We start from the raw sequence: 15,148 nt of genomic DNA, 5'->3' as shown, positions 1-15,148 counted from the left end.
GATGCAGAAAATCCTGATTTGGATCTCTCTCTTGCTGCCCTGAATATTGAGGCCGAATCTGATAGTGGAATTGGTGCATCATCTTCTTCAGCACTACCATCCACTGTTGAGCATTGTGCTGCTTCTATTTTTTATGAGGATTGTTATGATGAGGATTAGTCTTTTGTGACTTGTCTCTATAGTTCTTGCAGCCTTATAGTCTTTATTGTACTTGCAGCCTCATATACTAATATAAATAAAGGCTGATTTTGGATTTTCCTATATTTTTATTTTCATTATGTGATCATTCATGACTCATGAGTAAATGTGATATAAATTTAATCTTAATGTTTAAATGTAATAAATTATAATCATATAATGTAAATGTATCATTCATGCTTTATGATTGCACATATATATAATAATAATTTTTAAATATTTTTAATATATATATATATATATATATATATATATATATATATATATTCGCGTTTCCCCGTTTCCAAAATTTGGGGAGGTCGTGTTTCGTTTCGCTTGTCGTTTCGGAAACTCGTTTCCGTTTCCTCGTTTCATGCAACTTAGCTTCCAAGCGAGAGAAATCAAGTCAGGGGACAGTGGCTTGATTTCTAACATTGAGTTTAGGAATTTCTCGGAGATAACAGTGCCAATTGATTGAAAATTGAAATCCATCGGTTGTCTAGGGATGCCAACTAATTTAAAACATGAAATGAAAATAGCTATTGGGGCCATTCACCAAGAGAAAGAAAACATCAAATACTTGAACTCAACCTTGGTGTTCTAATGAGCTAGAGTTAAGATAGTCTATCTACTCATTTGATTGTAGGATGGCAAATTTTGGACTGTTGGGTCCATTTAAAGCTTGAGTTTTTAAGTGTGCTCCTTTAGAACATTAATTTAATGTATCTTAGAACTTATATCATGATGTATTTTTACTATTTGTACCTTTACATGCAATATAAATGAGCAATTTTTTTGTATTTGGTGTCTAATGATTTTGGTATATATATATTGTATAAAAGAAATTTTGAATATTTTTTTTGTTTATTGTTTAACTATTTCTGGTCTAGTTCTTAGTTTTGGTACAAACTAGTTTTGTTCTGGTTTCAGTTCGGAGTCTTGACTACTCTGAGAAGATGTTTATGAGCACAAGAATAGAAAAGCCCTGTTATGAATAAATATATAAGAAATAATGTAAAATAATGTAAATGATAATAATCATAAATAATGATTAGTTAATTAGTAATTAGGTTGAAGAGTCATGTCTAAATGAGACATAACTCTCCATGAAAAGACACTTGCCTGGTATATAAGCAAGCCTCTCACTCTCATTGTATCGTTTCTTATCCATACATTTAATATATAATATTTGTATCTTCATGGATATCTTTATATTCCAAGTGTTCTGGAATAATTAATCTGAAAAAAGAACATTGTTTGCTTCATTTGGTATCAGAGCCACGTTGGCTAATCACCAGGCCCTTGGCCAACAATCTTTCGTCAACATTGTTGTTGTCAAGTTTGAATCGTTTCACTACAAAAAGTAGGAGTTTCTTCATATCGCCAATCAGGCCTTTGGCCATTATTTAAAAGAAAAGTATTAATTAATTAAAAATCATATTAAAAAAATAAAAACAAAAAGGTGTACAAAAGAAAAAAGAAAAAAAAAATATAATAATGAAAATAAAAGAAATTTATACTTAATAAAAAAAAAACGAATTATATAAAGAAACTATATATAAAAAAGAAATTTACATTTATAAAAAAATATATAGCTGCTGACGGACCATCACCAAAGAGTGCTGTTGCACAAAATCACCACTACTCCACGTAGCTGCAACACTAGAAGCCCGCACTCTACCACTGTCTGGTCAGTACATTTTGGCTTACCGCTGTAGATAACAGACAAACCATGCCGCCATTGATAGTTGAGGGACAATCGCCAGATACGACCAACTGATCGCCACCCAACCACTGTCCATACTTCAGTTTCCCCGGACCGATAGCATCCGCCTCATCCACACCGTTTGACGCTATCTTTCAGCCAACAAAGCCACCATCGCTCTCAAAAGCTGCCGCCACCGGATTTGGTTAATTCCTCCCACGCTGTCACCAAATCCAATCAATTGGCTCATGTCCATCCGCTGACCAACAATCAACGGGCCAACAACGCTGTAGCATACACCTGTAGTTGAACCCATCCATACGAAAGTGACTTAAAAAGAACACAATAAAAAAATATTATTTAAATTACTGGTAGTCGAAGTCGCCTGGACGAGGTCCCAACCATACAATCCAATCCGTATGCATTATAGCACCCACTTATTAGTCGTTAGTGTGATAAATTTGGTCTATACCCAAGCCAACCATTTTACAAGCTATTGTGTGCATTTCAACATCTGTTTATCCAGCGGCTAGTGTTGCAGGGTATCCGTCATTATTAATTCCAAGCTTAAAGAAAATTTTTTGAATCACCATTAGCTAATTCTGATTACATAACACTTGGAGCATGAATGCTACTTAGCACAGGGTGAAGAAAGATTCGATTAAGGTGGACATCATGGTATAAGGTGGTGTAAACTGACCTTGAAGGCACCACAAAAATTTAGAAACGTTGCAACCATTTAGGGAATATCATGGCTTTCCAACCCAATTAACTTACAAATTTATATATATTCATCTAGTCGTTACAATATGTGAAAATATATTCAAAAAAAAAAAATCAATTCGAAGTAAAGAAGGGGAGATTTCACAAAGAGATTTCTTTTCTAGGCTATTTTGTTTAAAAAAAAGAGATTCTAGGCTATTTTGTTAAGAAAAAAGAGATTCTAGGCTATTTTGTTGAAAAAAAAGGGTATAAGGTATTAAAAAAGGAAAGGAGAAGATTCATAGGAATTTCTTGAAATTAAAAAGGAGTAATAATAAAAAAAAAGATTTTTATTCGCAATAAGATACATTATAAAAAGGAAAAATATATAGTAAAGAGGACTATTGAACGAAGAAGTTTTGAAGTAAAAAGAAAGTTGAAGTAAGAAGAGTGAAGGGAAATTCCAAGTCAAAAAGCATAAAAGGAGAATTTGTTAAGGATTAATACTAAAGTCTGAAGGAATAATAAAGTTTTGAAGGTTTTGAAGAAAAAATATGGGCTACTTTTCAAAATGTCCTTTTTGTTCAGAAGGATATCCTAATTGTCAAGAGTCATTTAGAAATCAAAACATTGTTTGCATAAAATGTTACAAAACTCTTACCTTTGTTGAATGTCTAAGTGATATAGAAAAACAATCATTAGCAAGAGATATGAAACAATTAATGGCAATATATAGCAACAACAAGCTGATTTTAATAAGGAAATGAAGAAAACAGAATCCACATTACAAGTTGAAAGCCCATCATCACTCCTACAAAACGATGTAGCCCAGTGTACCAAGAAATTGCAGCTAGAAGATCAAGAGAAAGGCGAAATAGCCAAACTTCGACAAAACAATGAAGCATTACAACAGGGACATAAAAATCTTGTGGATATGCATTACAAGGAAGTAATGGAAAAGGATGAAGAAATATCTCGTCTCAAGGACCACATCGAAAAATTACTTGCACAAGTGAATAAGACTAAGTTCACAAAGAAAAAACTCAAGAAGCACTTATCAAAACAAGAAGATGAAAATTTACGTTTAAAGAACCTTAATAAAAAATTATTAGAACAAATCAGAGATCTAGAAGATGAAAAACTCAAGAGTCAAAACATTGAAAATAAGGTTGATGAATCAGAACCAAAGAACTTTTATGTCTAAGAAACCATAATCAAAGTCTACTCACTCAAATTAAGAAACTTAAGGATGATAAGAAAGCATTAAAAGACAGGTTTGAACAATTTACTCAAGAAGAAGTATCGAAATTTCCGGTCGTAACAATCCAAGTTGAAGATAAGGGAATGAATACCGATCGAATGAATATCATAACTCAAGAAGAATGCAAACTAGTTGAAGAAAAGACACACTTAGATGTTGCAGTTAAGATGATAAACACCCCAAGTGAAGGTTCTGTAACCAACTCAACAACGTCGTCACCTGAAGTAAATAAAAAAATCTCCACACAGTTAATAAGGGAAAGTCAAACCCAAAAAGCTCCCTATCGACTATGTATCGGGACCATTCGGACCAGAAACAACAAACTGTTGTTCCAGAGAATAGTGATGTAACCTCAATTCAGTCCTATGATGACAAGTTGTTACAAAATTCTAGTGATCAAAATATTTCACAGAAGATTAATCTAGGATAGTCTGATCCCTTCTCAGTGCGACAGTTTTGTTTGTCACTTAGAAGATCATATCAACTTGTATCGACGAAGATGATTGTTCTGAGACGAGAAGACATTCGAAACCAAAAAAGAGATCAAGCCTTCTTCATCGACAAGCTTTGAGGACAAAGCTTTTTGAGGAGGAAGGCAATGTTATGAATAAACATATAGAAAATAATGTAAAATATTGTAAATGATAATAATCATAAATAATGATTAGTTAATTAGTAATTAGGTTGAAGAGTCATGTCTAAATGAGACATGACTCTCCATGAAGAGACACCTGCTTATGATTAGTTAGTTAGTAATTAGGTTGAAGAGTCATGTCTAAATGAGACATGACTCTCCATGAAGAGACACCTGCTTGGTATATAAGAAAGCCTCTCACTCTCATTGTATCATTTCTTACTCATACATTTAATATATAATATTTATATCCTCATGGATATCTTTATATTCCAAGTCTTTTGGAATAATTAATCTGAAGAAGGAACATTGTTCGCTTCAAGCCCCCGCTTATCGGTCACATTCCCTGAGACATGACACGCTGGAGTTTGCCATTCCAATTTCCTACAGTGCTTTGGATCATATCTTAGTTAAAGTAATTCAGCCAAAATAAATCAGCAGCCTTTCACATGGTAAATCCACCCTTCATAGGCATACAAAATCATTCGGACTCTCATAGGTCCTTATGTCTTTTTAGGTATGGATCACTCTATTATGGTATTTCCTTTTCAAGAATAAACATGGTGGAAGTGTAGATTGGGATTAGAGATGCAACATATCTGAATGTGGGATCAAATACTGTTGCTGAAAATCAAAACCAGCAAGCTCAAAAATCTGTAGTGGCAGGAAATAATTTTCTCATTAACAATGAAAGAATGATTACATTCATATAATACAAGAGTGATTCCCTAGGAAGGTAGTGCTCCACTTGCTTGAGTTCTCTCAAGTAAACTTGCCCTCTCATCTCAACCATCCAAGCGGCCAAACTTAACTCTCCTACACTGACACATGGGCTATACCAATATGGTCAACCTAAATGGGAGATTTTCTCATTGAAGTTTCACTAATGTTCATGATGCAGACTCGAGTAGATTGACTTTTCCTCTCTAGATAAGGCACACTGTGCATGAGGAGTGAGGTGCACCAGGAGAGAGAGTATTCTCTCAAATTTGAAGTCATTATTAAATGCAAACAACTCACTGGTGACGAATAAGTAATCACTAGTCAATTAATCAACTACACAAATAAAACTGAAATTTTTGGGGATGAAAGAAATGATGGCTAATCTTTAGTCCATCAACAATCTAAAATAGAAGCTCCCAGAATATAGCAAAGCTTAATTTTCTGGGAGATGAAGGAAATCTTCTCGAGAACATGCTCGAAGCAACAAGAACTAACACCCTTGAAACTCGTGTAGCTATGATGTCCATTGTCAAGATATACACAATAGACTTGTACCTACACAATCAGAGTTGTGCTGCAGGTTTGTCTGCCTTTTTCTGTCCTTGGGATTTTTTTCAGGCCTGTTGCACACCTTGAAATATGTGATGTCTGTCTACAGCCTTGAAATTCATGCAAACAATGAAAGCCCTTTTCTTCTTCTTTCGCCTCAAAAAAAGAACTTGTATAAATATTGATTTTGAACTATAAATTTAATACCTTCAAGTTTACTAGCCCTCGCTCTCGTTTGCACTATCTTCTGCCTAATTATTTGTGTGTAACACAGGGCCCTCTGTAGCTCTCTCTCTGCTGCAGTTCCTTGGCTCCTTCAGTTCCTTCCCAGCTTTTCTTCATCCGTCAATCTGATAGCATGTCAGATAAAACACACACATACACAGCTAAAATATACAAGACAAGAGCAGAGAGAAGATATACTTGGATATTCATTCAAGTGTAATGTCTTAATGCATAGTAAAATGGGGGAGATCCTTGTTAGTTACATTAGGTAACTCCCATGTGCCTAATTTTTTGATAACTTCAATAATGAAGCCATTATTATGACATGATTACTTTACAATATTAGAAAAATGCCCTAAGTAATTATATAACAATTATAGCATGTATCTAACAACGTAGACAACTAATAATAAAACCTTTGTCTGCCACATTAATCCTGCTGCATTCCTAGGCACTTGTGCTGTTAAAATCATATGAATCCTTTTTCTTATAGCTTTATATCCCTTGTGAATATTCATTTTTTCGTTTACATAAATATATCTTCTCTATCTGTTTGTTTGTACAGGGCTAAATCAACTGAATTGTTGAAAATGATCACTGATCCTCATGTTCCTCAGTGTATACTACTTACAGGCTTTGCTGTGAAGGTATTAGTCTTTGTATCACTTTTCTACGATTGCTATGCTGCATGGTGTTTATTTGATTGCATACCATTTATATTTTTGGGGGTTGGAATCTTCCTTTTGTTGTAGATGGAGTTATCTTTAATCGCCCTATCTTTCTCAAAAGTCGATATTTAATTAAACATAAAAGTCATTTTGGGGAACCTCTGTGATCTGAATCATATAATCTTTTTTTGTATTCGAGTATTATAACTTTATAAGTTATCGTTTGACAGTTGATCTTCTAAATTTCAATCTGGGGAACTTTATGTTCATCTCTGCTGAACCCGGGTGGACACCTCTTAGTCTATCCATATCAATCCTGTTGAAGTTTCTAAGTTTACTTAGTTTAGAAACCCTTCATGCACTTTTTCCGATTTATTCTTACCTACTTGTTATTTTTCTTAAACAAGTTATTGACAAAGTAAATACTGAAAAATAAACAGCAGTGCATGCTCAACATATAACAGATCAACAACTAAAAGAAACAAGAACAAACACACCACATGAAACCAGTGTTGATAATATCGGTATCGGGAAAATATCGGCGAGGGTCCAGAAAATATCTTATCGGCAATATCGGCAAAAATATCGGCAAAATATCGGCAAAAATCGGCAAGCATAAAAAATAATTTTTTCAAATTTTTAAATATAGCCGATATTTTGCCGATATTTTCAAAATATCGCGATATTTTGCCGATATTTTCCGATATTTGCCGATATTTGCCGATATTTTCAAAACAGAAAATATCGCGATATTTTCTCGGCGATATATCGTTTTGCCGAAAATATCGCGATATTTCCGAATATCGCCGATATATCGCCGATATTATCAACAGTGCATGAAACCATTATTTTTGGACCAATGTCCCCCGAAAAACCCAATGTGGGAAAACCAGTGCAGCTATTTGAGGGTTTTCTTATTAAGCAATATCAGAGTACAATCTGGGTGCCGAAACTGACCTACCCAACAGAGAATTTCCTTGGCAGTAGTACCTCACAGTTTGAGGGAAATCTCCTAGCTGAAACCCCAGAAAATCCTTCCGGCAGTTCCTCAGCACAAAACTGCTCCTGCAACCCTAGCGTCTGCCCAATTTGGACTGCGTCAGACCCTCTTTGTCCCACGCTGGCCCTGCGTCGGCCCCAGGAGGCCCTGCGTCAGCTCTGGGAGTCTCTGCATCAGCTATGCTGGCCCCCTGGTGCTCTGTGCAACACTTGGCTGCCTCTGCGTGGCCTTGTGTGAGCCCTTGCTGGCTCTGCGTCACCCTCCTTCGCTGCTGCACTGCTCTCCTGACACAATCTCTGCCGTCTCTGTTTCTCTGTACTCAATGCCCCTCAACTTCTCTCCCGATCACTGATTCTATCTCTCTTAGCAAACCCCGCTCTAGAGAATAGAATGATTGATCATCTGGTGTATTTTCCAAGTGACCCTCAAGCCTCCTCTTATACTTTTCTCGTTGACATCTCAACGGTCGAGAATAAGTCCCTAATCAACGGCTAAGATTAGATCTGGCTTGATCCATGTCTTTTGGACCATTCTAACACAGATTCATATTAATACACATTAATATTTTATTTTCCCTAAGTTTAGACTTAGGGACTCCATTAAAAATATTAATTATCTTAATATCTCTTGATCTATTTAGAATCTGCCCAATCTCTTTCTGGGTATTGGAGATCTCATGTGCCCCAACCTCTCCACCAAATTTCGTGGCTGAGGCACATCCGATGCTACCCCAAATCAACACTCCCTCTTAGCGAGGACTGTGCTCTAGCAATACTCCTCACTGAGTATTACTCTGATCATCCGGCATCGGTACATGTGCTGATGCTAGGCCTTCCTGCATTGCTGCCTCCTGTACTGTTGCCCATGGTTCTGCCACTACCATTACTGCATCTACACGACAACTCCCTCTGCTTCTGTGCTGTTGATGGTCCTTTCTCCCAGCACTGCATCTCCTCTCATCATGCTGCATCGTGCTGCGCACTGCTGCACTGCAACTCAGATACTGAGAAGTAAGTAACTGATCTCCCAACTGACCTCCCTTGTAGGGCTAGAAACACCCACTGATGCTGAAGCTCCCTCTCTTGCTGACAAGTGCTCCCTCTCTGACCTCTGTGCTGCTGCAGCAACTCCCTGCATCTCACACCATTGCACACCTCTCTGTGGCTTCCTGCACTGGTGCAACACTCATGTGCCTCTTGCACTGCTGCAGCCTACTAGCTCTGCGCTGTCTCGGGACTCCTGCACTATAGCTCTCTTTGCCACTCTATCTGCATCTGTCTCTACCCACTCGGCCAATCCTACAACTCCTCGTCGGAGCTCCGATAGCAAGGTCTAATCCAAGACACTGTGTACCTCAAGGACCCTGCCCCTCATCGCTTGTAGTCCGCTTGACTACAACTCGATGTCTCCCCACTTCGGCTCAAGTGGTGCGTGTGCACTCATGGCACAGTCATCGTCTATCAAAACTTCCTTCTCTGCACATGCTGGCGCTGCCTTAGTCTTGAAAGACTCTCCCTTTCTCTTCTTCCTTGGGCACTGGATCGCATAATGAACCATCTCCCCACAGTGGAAGCACTTGATCTTGGAGAGATCTTTCTTCTTCCGCTTCTCCTGCTTTCCCTTAGATGCTAGGGACACATCCTCCTCCTCCTGCTTGACCTTGATCCCTTTGCTGCTGCTACCTGTCTTTGACTGCCGTCTGATCTCTTCCTGGCAAAGAGTTACCCACATCTCGTCCCAAGGTGGGAGAGTCCCTCTGCCCAGGATACTCTGGACAAACACTTCCCAATCTTCTGAGACAACATTCAGGGCTGTCCTCACCATAAGTTCCTGATCTGGTGTCGCTCCTATAGCAGTCAACTGGTCTCGGATCTCATTCAGTCCTTCGAGGAAGGTGTCAATAGATTGACCTTTCTTCATCTGATACAACCTCATCTGTTGATTTGGGGTAGCATCGGATGTGCTCTAGCCACGAAATTTGGTGGAAAGGTTGGGGCACATGAGATCTCCAATACCCAGAAAAGTTTTGGGCAGATTCCAAACATATTAGGAGATATTAAAGTAATTAATATTTTTTTATGGAGTCCCCAAGTCTAAACTTAGGGAAAATAAAATATTAATGTGTATTAATATGAATCTGTGATAGAATGGTCCAAAAGACAAGGATCAAGCCAGATCTAATCTTAGCTGTTGATTGGGGACTTAATCTCGGCCATTGATATGTCAACAGGAAAAGTATAAGAGGAGGCTTGAGGGTCACTTGGAGAACACACCAGAGTGATCAGTCATTCTATTCTCTAGAGCAGGGTTTGCTAAGAGAGATAGAATTAGTGATTGGGAGATGCTGCTGAGGGGCATTTGAGTACAGAGAGATAGTGAAGCAGAGATAGTGCCGGGAGAGCAATGCAGTAGCCAAGGAGAGTGACGCAGAGCCAGCCAGGGCTCATGCAGGGCCACACAGAGGCAGCCGGGAGCTGCGCAGAGCCTCAGAGAGGCCAGCGTTGCTAATACAGAGGGCCAGAGGCCTTCCCAGGGCTGATGCAGGGCCAACGTGAGGCAGAGAGGGGCTAACGTAGTCCAGAGAGAGGCTGATGCTAGGGTTTCTGGGGCAAATTTGTAATGAGTAGCTGCCGAAAGGATTATCCGGGGTTTCAGCCAGAAGATTTGTTAGAAACTGGGAGGTATTACTGCCAAGGAAATTACCTGTTGGGTAGGCCAGTTTCGGCACCCAGATTGTACTTTGATATTGTTTAATAAGAAAACCCTCAGATAGCTGCACCGGTTTTCCCACATTGGGTTTTTCCAAGGACATTAGTCCAAAAATAATGGTGTCATATGGCGTGTTTGTTTCTGTTTCTTTTAGTTGTTGATCTGCAATATGTTGAGCATGCATTAGTGTTTATTTTCAGTATTTACATTGTAAATAACTTGTTAAGGAAAATAACAAGTAGGTAGGAATAAATTAGATAAAGTGCATCGAGGGTTTGTAACTAAGTAAACTTAGAAACTTCAACATGGTATCAGAGCATGATTGCAGATCACAGGAGGACTAAGGACATTAGCCAAGCGGAGCAATAGTAGCAGAAAAAATCGGTTCCGAGGTGACAGAAGTTGTTTCTAGCAGAGCAACAACAAGGGAAGGGTGACGTAGTACGTCATCAAGTGTGAGCCGAGAAGAGGCAGCGCAAAAGCTGAGGCAAAGGGAGCCTCATGCAGAGCCACGCAATCGCTGGGAAGGTTGACGCAGTTGGCTGAGGAGGCCGATTTGCCGGTTCCGGGATTGCGCAAAGCCTAGGAGCTCTCACCTTCAGGTTGTTGGGGTTTAGAAGGCTGTGGGAATATTGCAAAGTGAAGCTAGTGAAGCATTGTAGTCAGAATAGTACCTGACAGAGCAAGGCCAGAGGAGCATCATGGCACTACATGGAGTAAGAGACCAGGATAGACTGGACGGAGCATCGAACTTCGCAGTCTGGAAGGCCAAAATCTTATCCGTACTTGACAGGAATCGTGTCAAGAACTTCGCCTTGAAGGTAATAGCTATCCCAGTCGACCCCAATGATAATGACAAGTACGAGGAAGCGATGGCAAGGGCCAAGAGCATTATCCTTGATGGGGTCAAGGATCATGTAGTACCACACATAGCCGAGAAGGAAACGACATTTGAGATGTGGGAGGCTCTCAAGAAGCTGTACCAGCATACTTCTGTGCAGAGAAGAATGCTACTTGAGAATCAGTTGAGGTCGTATTAGATGAAGAAGGGAGAACCGATTGACACCTTCCTTAGAGGACTGAATGAGATCCGAGATCAGTTGATTGCTATAGGGGCAACACTGGATCAGGAGCTGATGGTGAGGACAGCCCTGAATGCTGTCTCAGAAGACTGGGAGGTATTTGTCCAGAGTATACTGGGCAGAGGGACACTTCCACCTTGGGACGAGATGTGGGCAGCTCTTCGCCAGGAAGAGATCAGACGGCAGTCGAAGATGGGTAGCAGCAGCAAGGGGATCAAAGTCAAGCAGGAGGAGGAAGACGTGGCCCTAGCATCTGAGGGAAAGCAGGAGAAGCGGAAGAAGAAGGATCTCTCCAAGATCAAGTGCTTCCACTGTGGGGAGCTGGGTCATTATGCGACCCAGTGTCCAAGGAAGAGGAGTAAGGGAGAGTCTTCTGAGACTAAGGCAACGCCAGCACGGGCAGAGAAGGAAGTTTTGACAGACGATGACTGTGCCATGAGTGCACACGCACCACTTGAGCGGAAGTGTGGAGACATCGAGCTGTAGTCAGGCGGACTACAGGCAATGAGGGGTAGGATCCTCGAGGTACCCAGGCTCTTGTATTAGACCTTGCTACGAGAGCACCGAAGAGAAGTAGCAGGACTGGCTGGTGCGGGTAGAGATAGATGCAGATGGAGCGCCAAAGAGGAGGCTGCAGCTGTGCAAGTGGCACAGGAGCGTTTCACCAGTGCAGGATGGCACAGAGAGGTGTGCAATGGTGCGAGATGCAGGGAGTTGTTGTAATAGCGCAGAGGTCAAAGAGTGAGTACTTGCTAGTGGCAGAGGGAGCTTCAACATCAATGGGTGTCTCTAGCCCAATAGGGAGGTCAGATTGGGAGATCAGTTACTTACTTCTCAGTAACTGAGTTGTAGTGCAGCAGTGGGCAGCACGATGCAACATGATGAGAGGAGGTGCAGTGCAGATGTAGTGTTGGGAGAAAGGACCAGCAACAACACGAATGCAGAGGGAGCTATTGTACAGATGCAGCAGTGGCAGTGGCAGAACCATGGGCAGCGCAACAGTATAGGATACAGCAGTGCAGAGGATGTTGGGGAGGAAGGCCTAGCATAAGCACAGGTACCGATGCCGGATGATCAGAGTAATACTCAGTGAGGAGTATTGCTAGAGCACAGTGGTTGCTAAGGGGGAGTGTTGATTTCGGGTAGCATTGGATGTGTTCTAGCCACGAAATTTGGTGGAGAGGTTGGGGCACATGAGATCTCCAATACCGAGAAAAGGTTTGGCAGATTCTAAATAGATTAGAAGATATTAAAATAATTAATATTTTTTTATGGAGTCCCTAAGTCTAAACTTAGGGAAAGTAAAATATTAATGTGTATTAATATGAATCTGTGTTAGAATGGTCCAAAAGACAAGGATCAAGCCAGATCTAATCTTAGCTGTTGATTGGGGACTTAATCTCGGCCGTTGATCTGTCAACAGGAAAAGTATAAGAGGAGGCTTGAGGGTCACTTGGAGGACACACCAGAGTGATCAATCATTCTATTCTCTAGAGCGGGATTTGCTAAGAGAGATAGAATTAGTGATCTGGAGATGCTGCAGAGGGGCATTTGAGTATAGAGAGACAACGAGGCAGAGATAGTGCTGGGAGAGAAACGCAGTTGCCAAGGAGAGTGACACAGAGCCAGCGAGGGCTCACGCAGGGCCACACAGAGGTAGTCGGGAGCTGTGCAGAGCCTCAGAGAGGCTAGTGTTGCTAACGCAGAGGGCCAGAGGGCTGACGCAAGGCTTCCGAGGGCTGACGCAGACCCATCTGGGGTGACGCAAGGCCAGCGTGAGGCAGAGAGGGGCTGGCGCAGTCTAGAGAGAGGCTGACACTAGGGTTTCTAGGGTAGATTTGTGCTGAGTAGATGTCAGAAGAATTATTCGGGGTTTCAGCCAGAACATTTGTTAGAAACTGAGAGGTATTACTGGCAAGGAAATTCTCTGTTGGGTAGGCAAGTTTTGGCATCCAGATTGTACTTTGATATTGCTTAATAAGAAAACCCTCAGATAGCTGCACCGGGTTTCCCACATTGGGTTTTTCCAGGGACATTAGTCCAAAAATAATGGTGTCATATGGCGTGTTTGTTTCTGTTTCTTTTAGTTGCTAATCTGTAGTATGTTGAGCATGCACTAGTGTTTATTTTCAATATTTACACTGTAAATAACTTGTTAAGGAAAATAACAAGTAAGTAGGAATAAATCAGATAAGGTGCATCGAGGGTTTCTAACTAAGTAAAATTAGAAACTTCAACATCATCTGGTTCTCGAGCAACATTCTTCTCTGCACAGAAGTATGCTGGTACAGGTTCTTGAGAGCCTCCCACATCTCAACTACCGTTTCCTTCTCGGCTATATGTGGTACCACATGATCCTTGACCCCGTCAAGGATAATTCACTTGGCCATCGCCATCGCCTCAAGGATAATGCACTTGGCCATTGCCATCGCCTCTTCGTACTTGTCGTTATCATTGGGGTCGACTGGGATAGCTATAACCTTCAAGGCAAAGTTCTTGACACGATTCCTGTCAAGCACTGATAAGATTTTGGCCTTCCAGACTGCGAAGTTCAATGCTTCGTCCAGTCTATCCTGGTCTCTTACCCCGTGTAGTGCCATGACGCTCCTTTGCTTCCCTCCTAGAAGTTCTTTGTTTGACTCCTCTGAGTCTCTACTTCCCATTTGGAAGTTCTCTTATGGACTCCCTCTGAGTCTTGATTTCCCTCCTCAAAATCCTTCTGCCGCTTGTCGAGATGCCCCCTACTCTGATTGTCTTGTGCAACTGCATTGCTGATCTAGGTTCCTTGGCTAGAAACCCTCGGTAACAACTCCTTTGGCCCTACTCTGTCAGGTACTGTTCTGACTACAGTATCTCACTAGCTCCACTCTGCAATATTTCTACAGCCTTCTAGACTCCAGCAATTGCCTCTCTTTGAACTGCAATAGCCCCTCTCTGCCTCACGCTAGCTCTACATCACCCCAGATGGGTTTGCGTCAGCCCTGGGATGCCCTCTGTCAGCCCTCTGGCCCTTTGCGTCAGCCCTCTGGCCCTCTGCATCAGCAACGCTGGCCTCTTTGAGGCTTTGCGCAGCTCCCGGCTTCTTCTCCGTGGCTCTGGCTAGCTCTGCGTCACACTTCTTGGCTTCTGCATTGCTAGAAACAACTTCTGTCACATTGGGACAGCTGTTTTCTGCTGCTATTGCTCCGCTCGGCTGATGTATTTTAGTCCTCCTGTGATCTGCAATCATGCTCTGATACCATGTTGAAGTTTCTAAGTTTACTTAGTTTAGAAATCCTTCATGCACTTTTTCTGATTTATTCCTACCTACTTGTTATTTTTCTTTAACAAGTTATTTACAAAGTAAATACTAAAAAATAAATACCAGTGCATGCTCAACATAGTACAGATCAACAACTAAAAGAAACAAGAACAAACACACCACATGACACCATTATTTTTTGACCAATGTCCCCGGAAATACCCAATGCAGGAAAATGGGTGCAGCTTATTGACGGTTTTCTTATTAAGCAATATTAGAGTACAATCTGGGTGCCGAAACTGGCCTACCCAACAGAGAATTTCCTTAGCAGCTATACCTCAGAGTTTGAGGGAAATCTCCTGGTTGAAAACGCGGAAAATCCTTCCGGCAGTTCCTCAGCACAAAACTGCTCCTGCAACCCCAGCATCTGCCCAATCTGGACTGCGTCAGCCCCTCTCTGTCCCACGTTGGC

At 41.0% G+C, this 15,148-nt stretch overlaps 1 protein-coding gene across 1 annotated transcript in view; it reads left to right on the top strand.

The window, feature by feature from the left end:
- Positions 1 to 15,148, top strand: part of LOC149172983 (mRNA export factor GLE1-like) — a 197,409-nt gene that overhangs the window by 90,685 nt on the left and 91,576 nt on the right. Inside the window, exon 2 of the mRNA XM_089426532.1 lies at positions 6,542 to 6,623. Within this exon, the coding sequence (XP_089282658.1) occupies positions 6,542 to 6,623 (82 nt within the window). The remainder of the gene's footprint in view (positions 1 to 6,541; positions 6,624 to 15,148) is intronic.

This window comes from Pinus tabuliformis, chromosome 4_2 (genome assembly GCF_031772625.1).
Source record: "Pinus tabuliformis cultivar Carrire ecotype Pingquan chromosome 4_2, CPIR1, whole genome shotgun sequence".
Classification (NCBI taxonomy): Eukaryota; Viridiplantae; Streptophyta; class Pinopsida; order Pinales; family Pinaceae; genus Pinus; species Pinus tabuliformis.
Note: the sequence above shows the minus strand (reverse complement) of the source record. Positions and strands in the feature narration are given on the sequence as shown.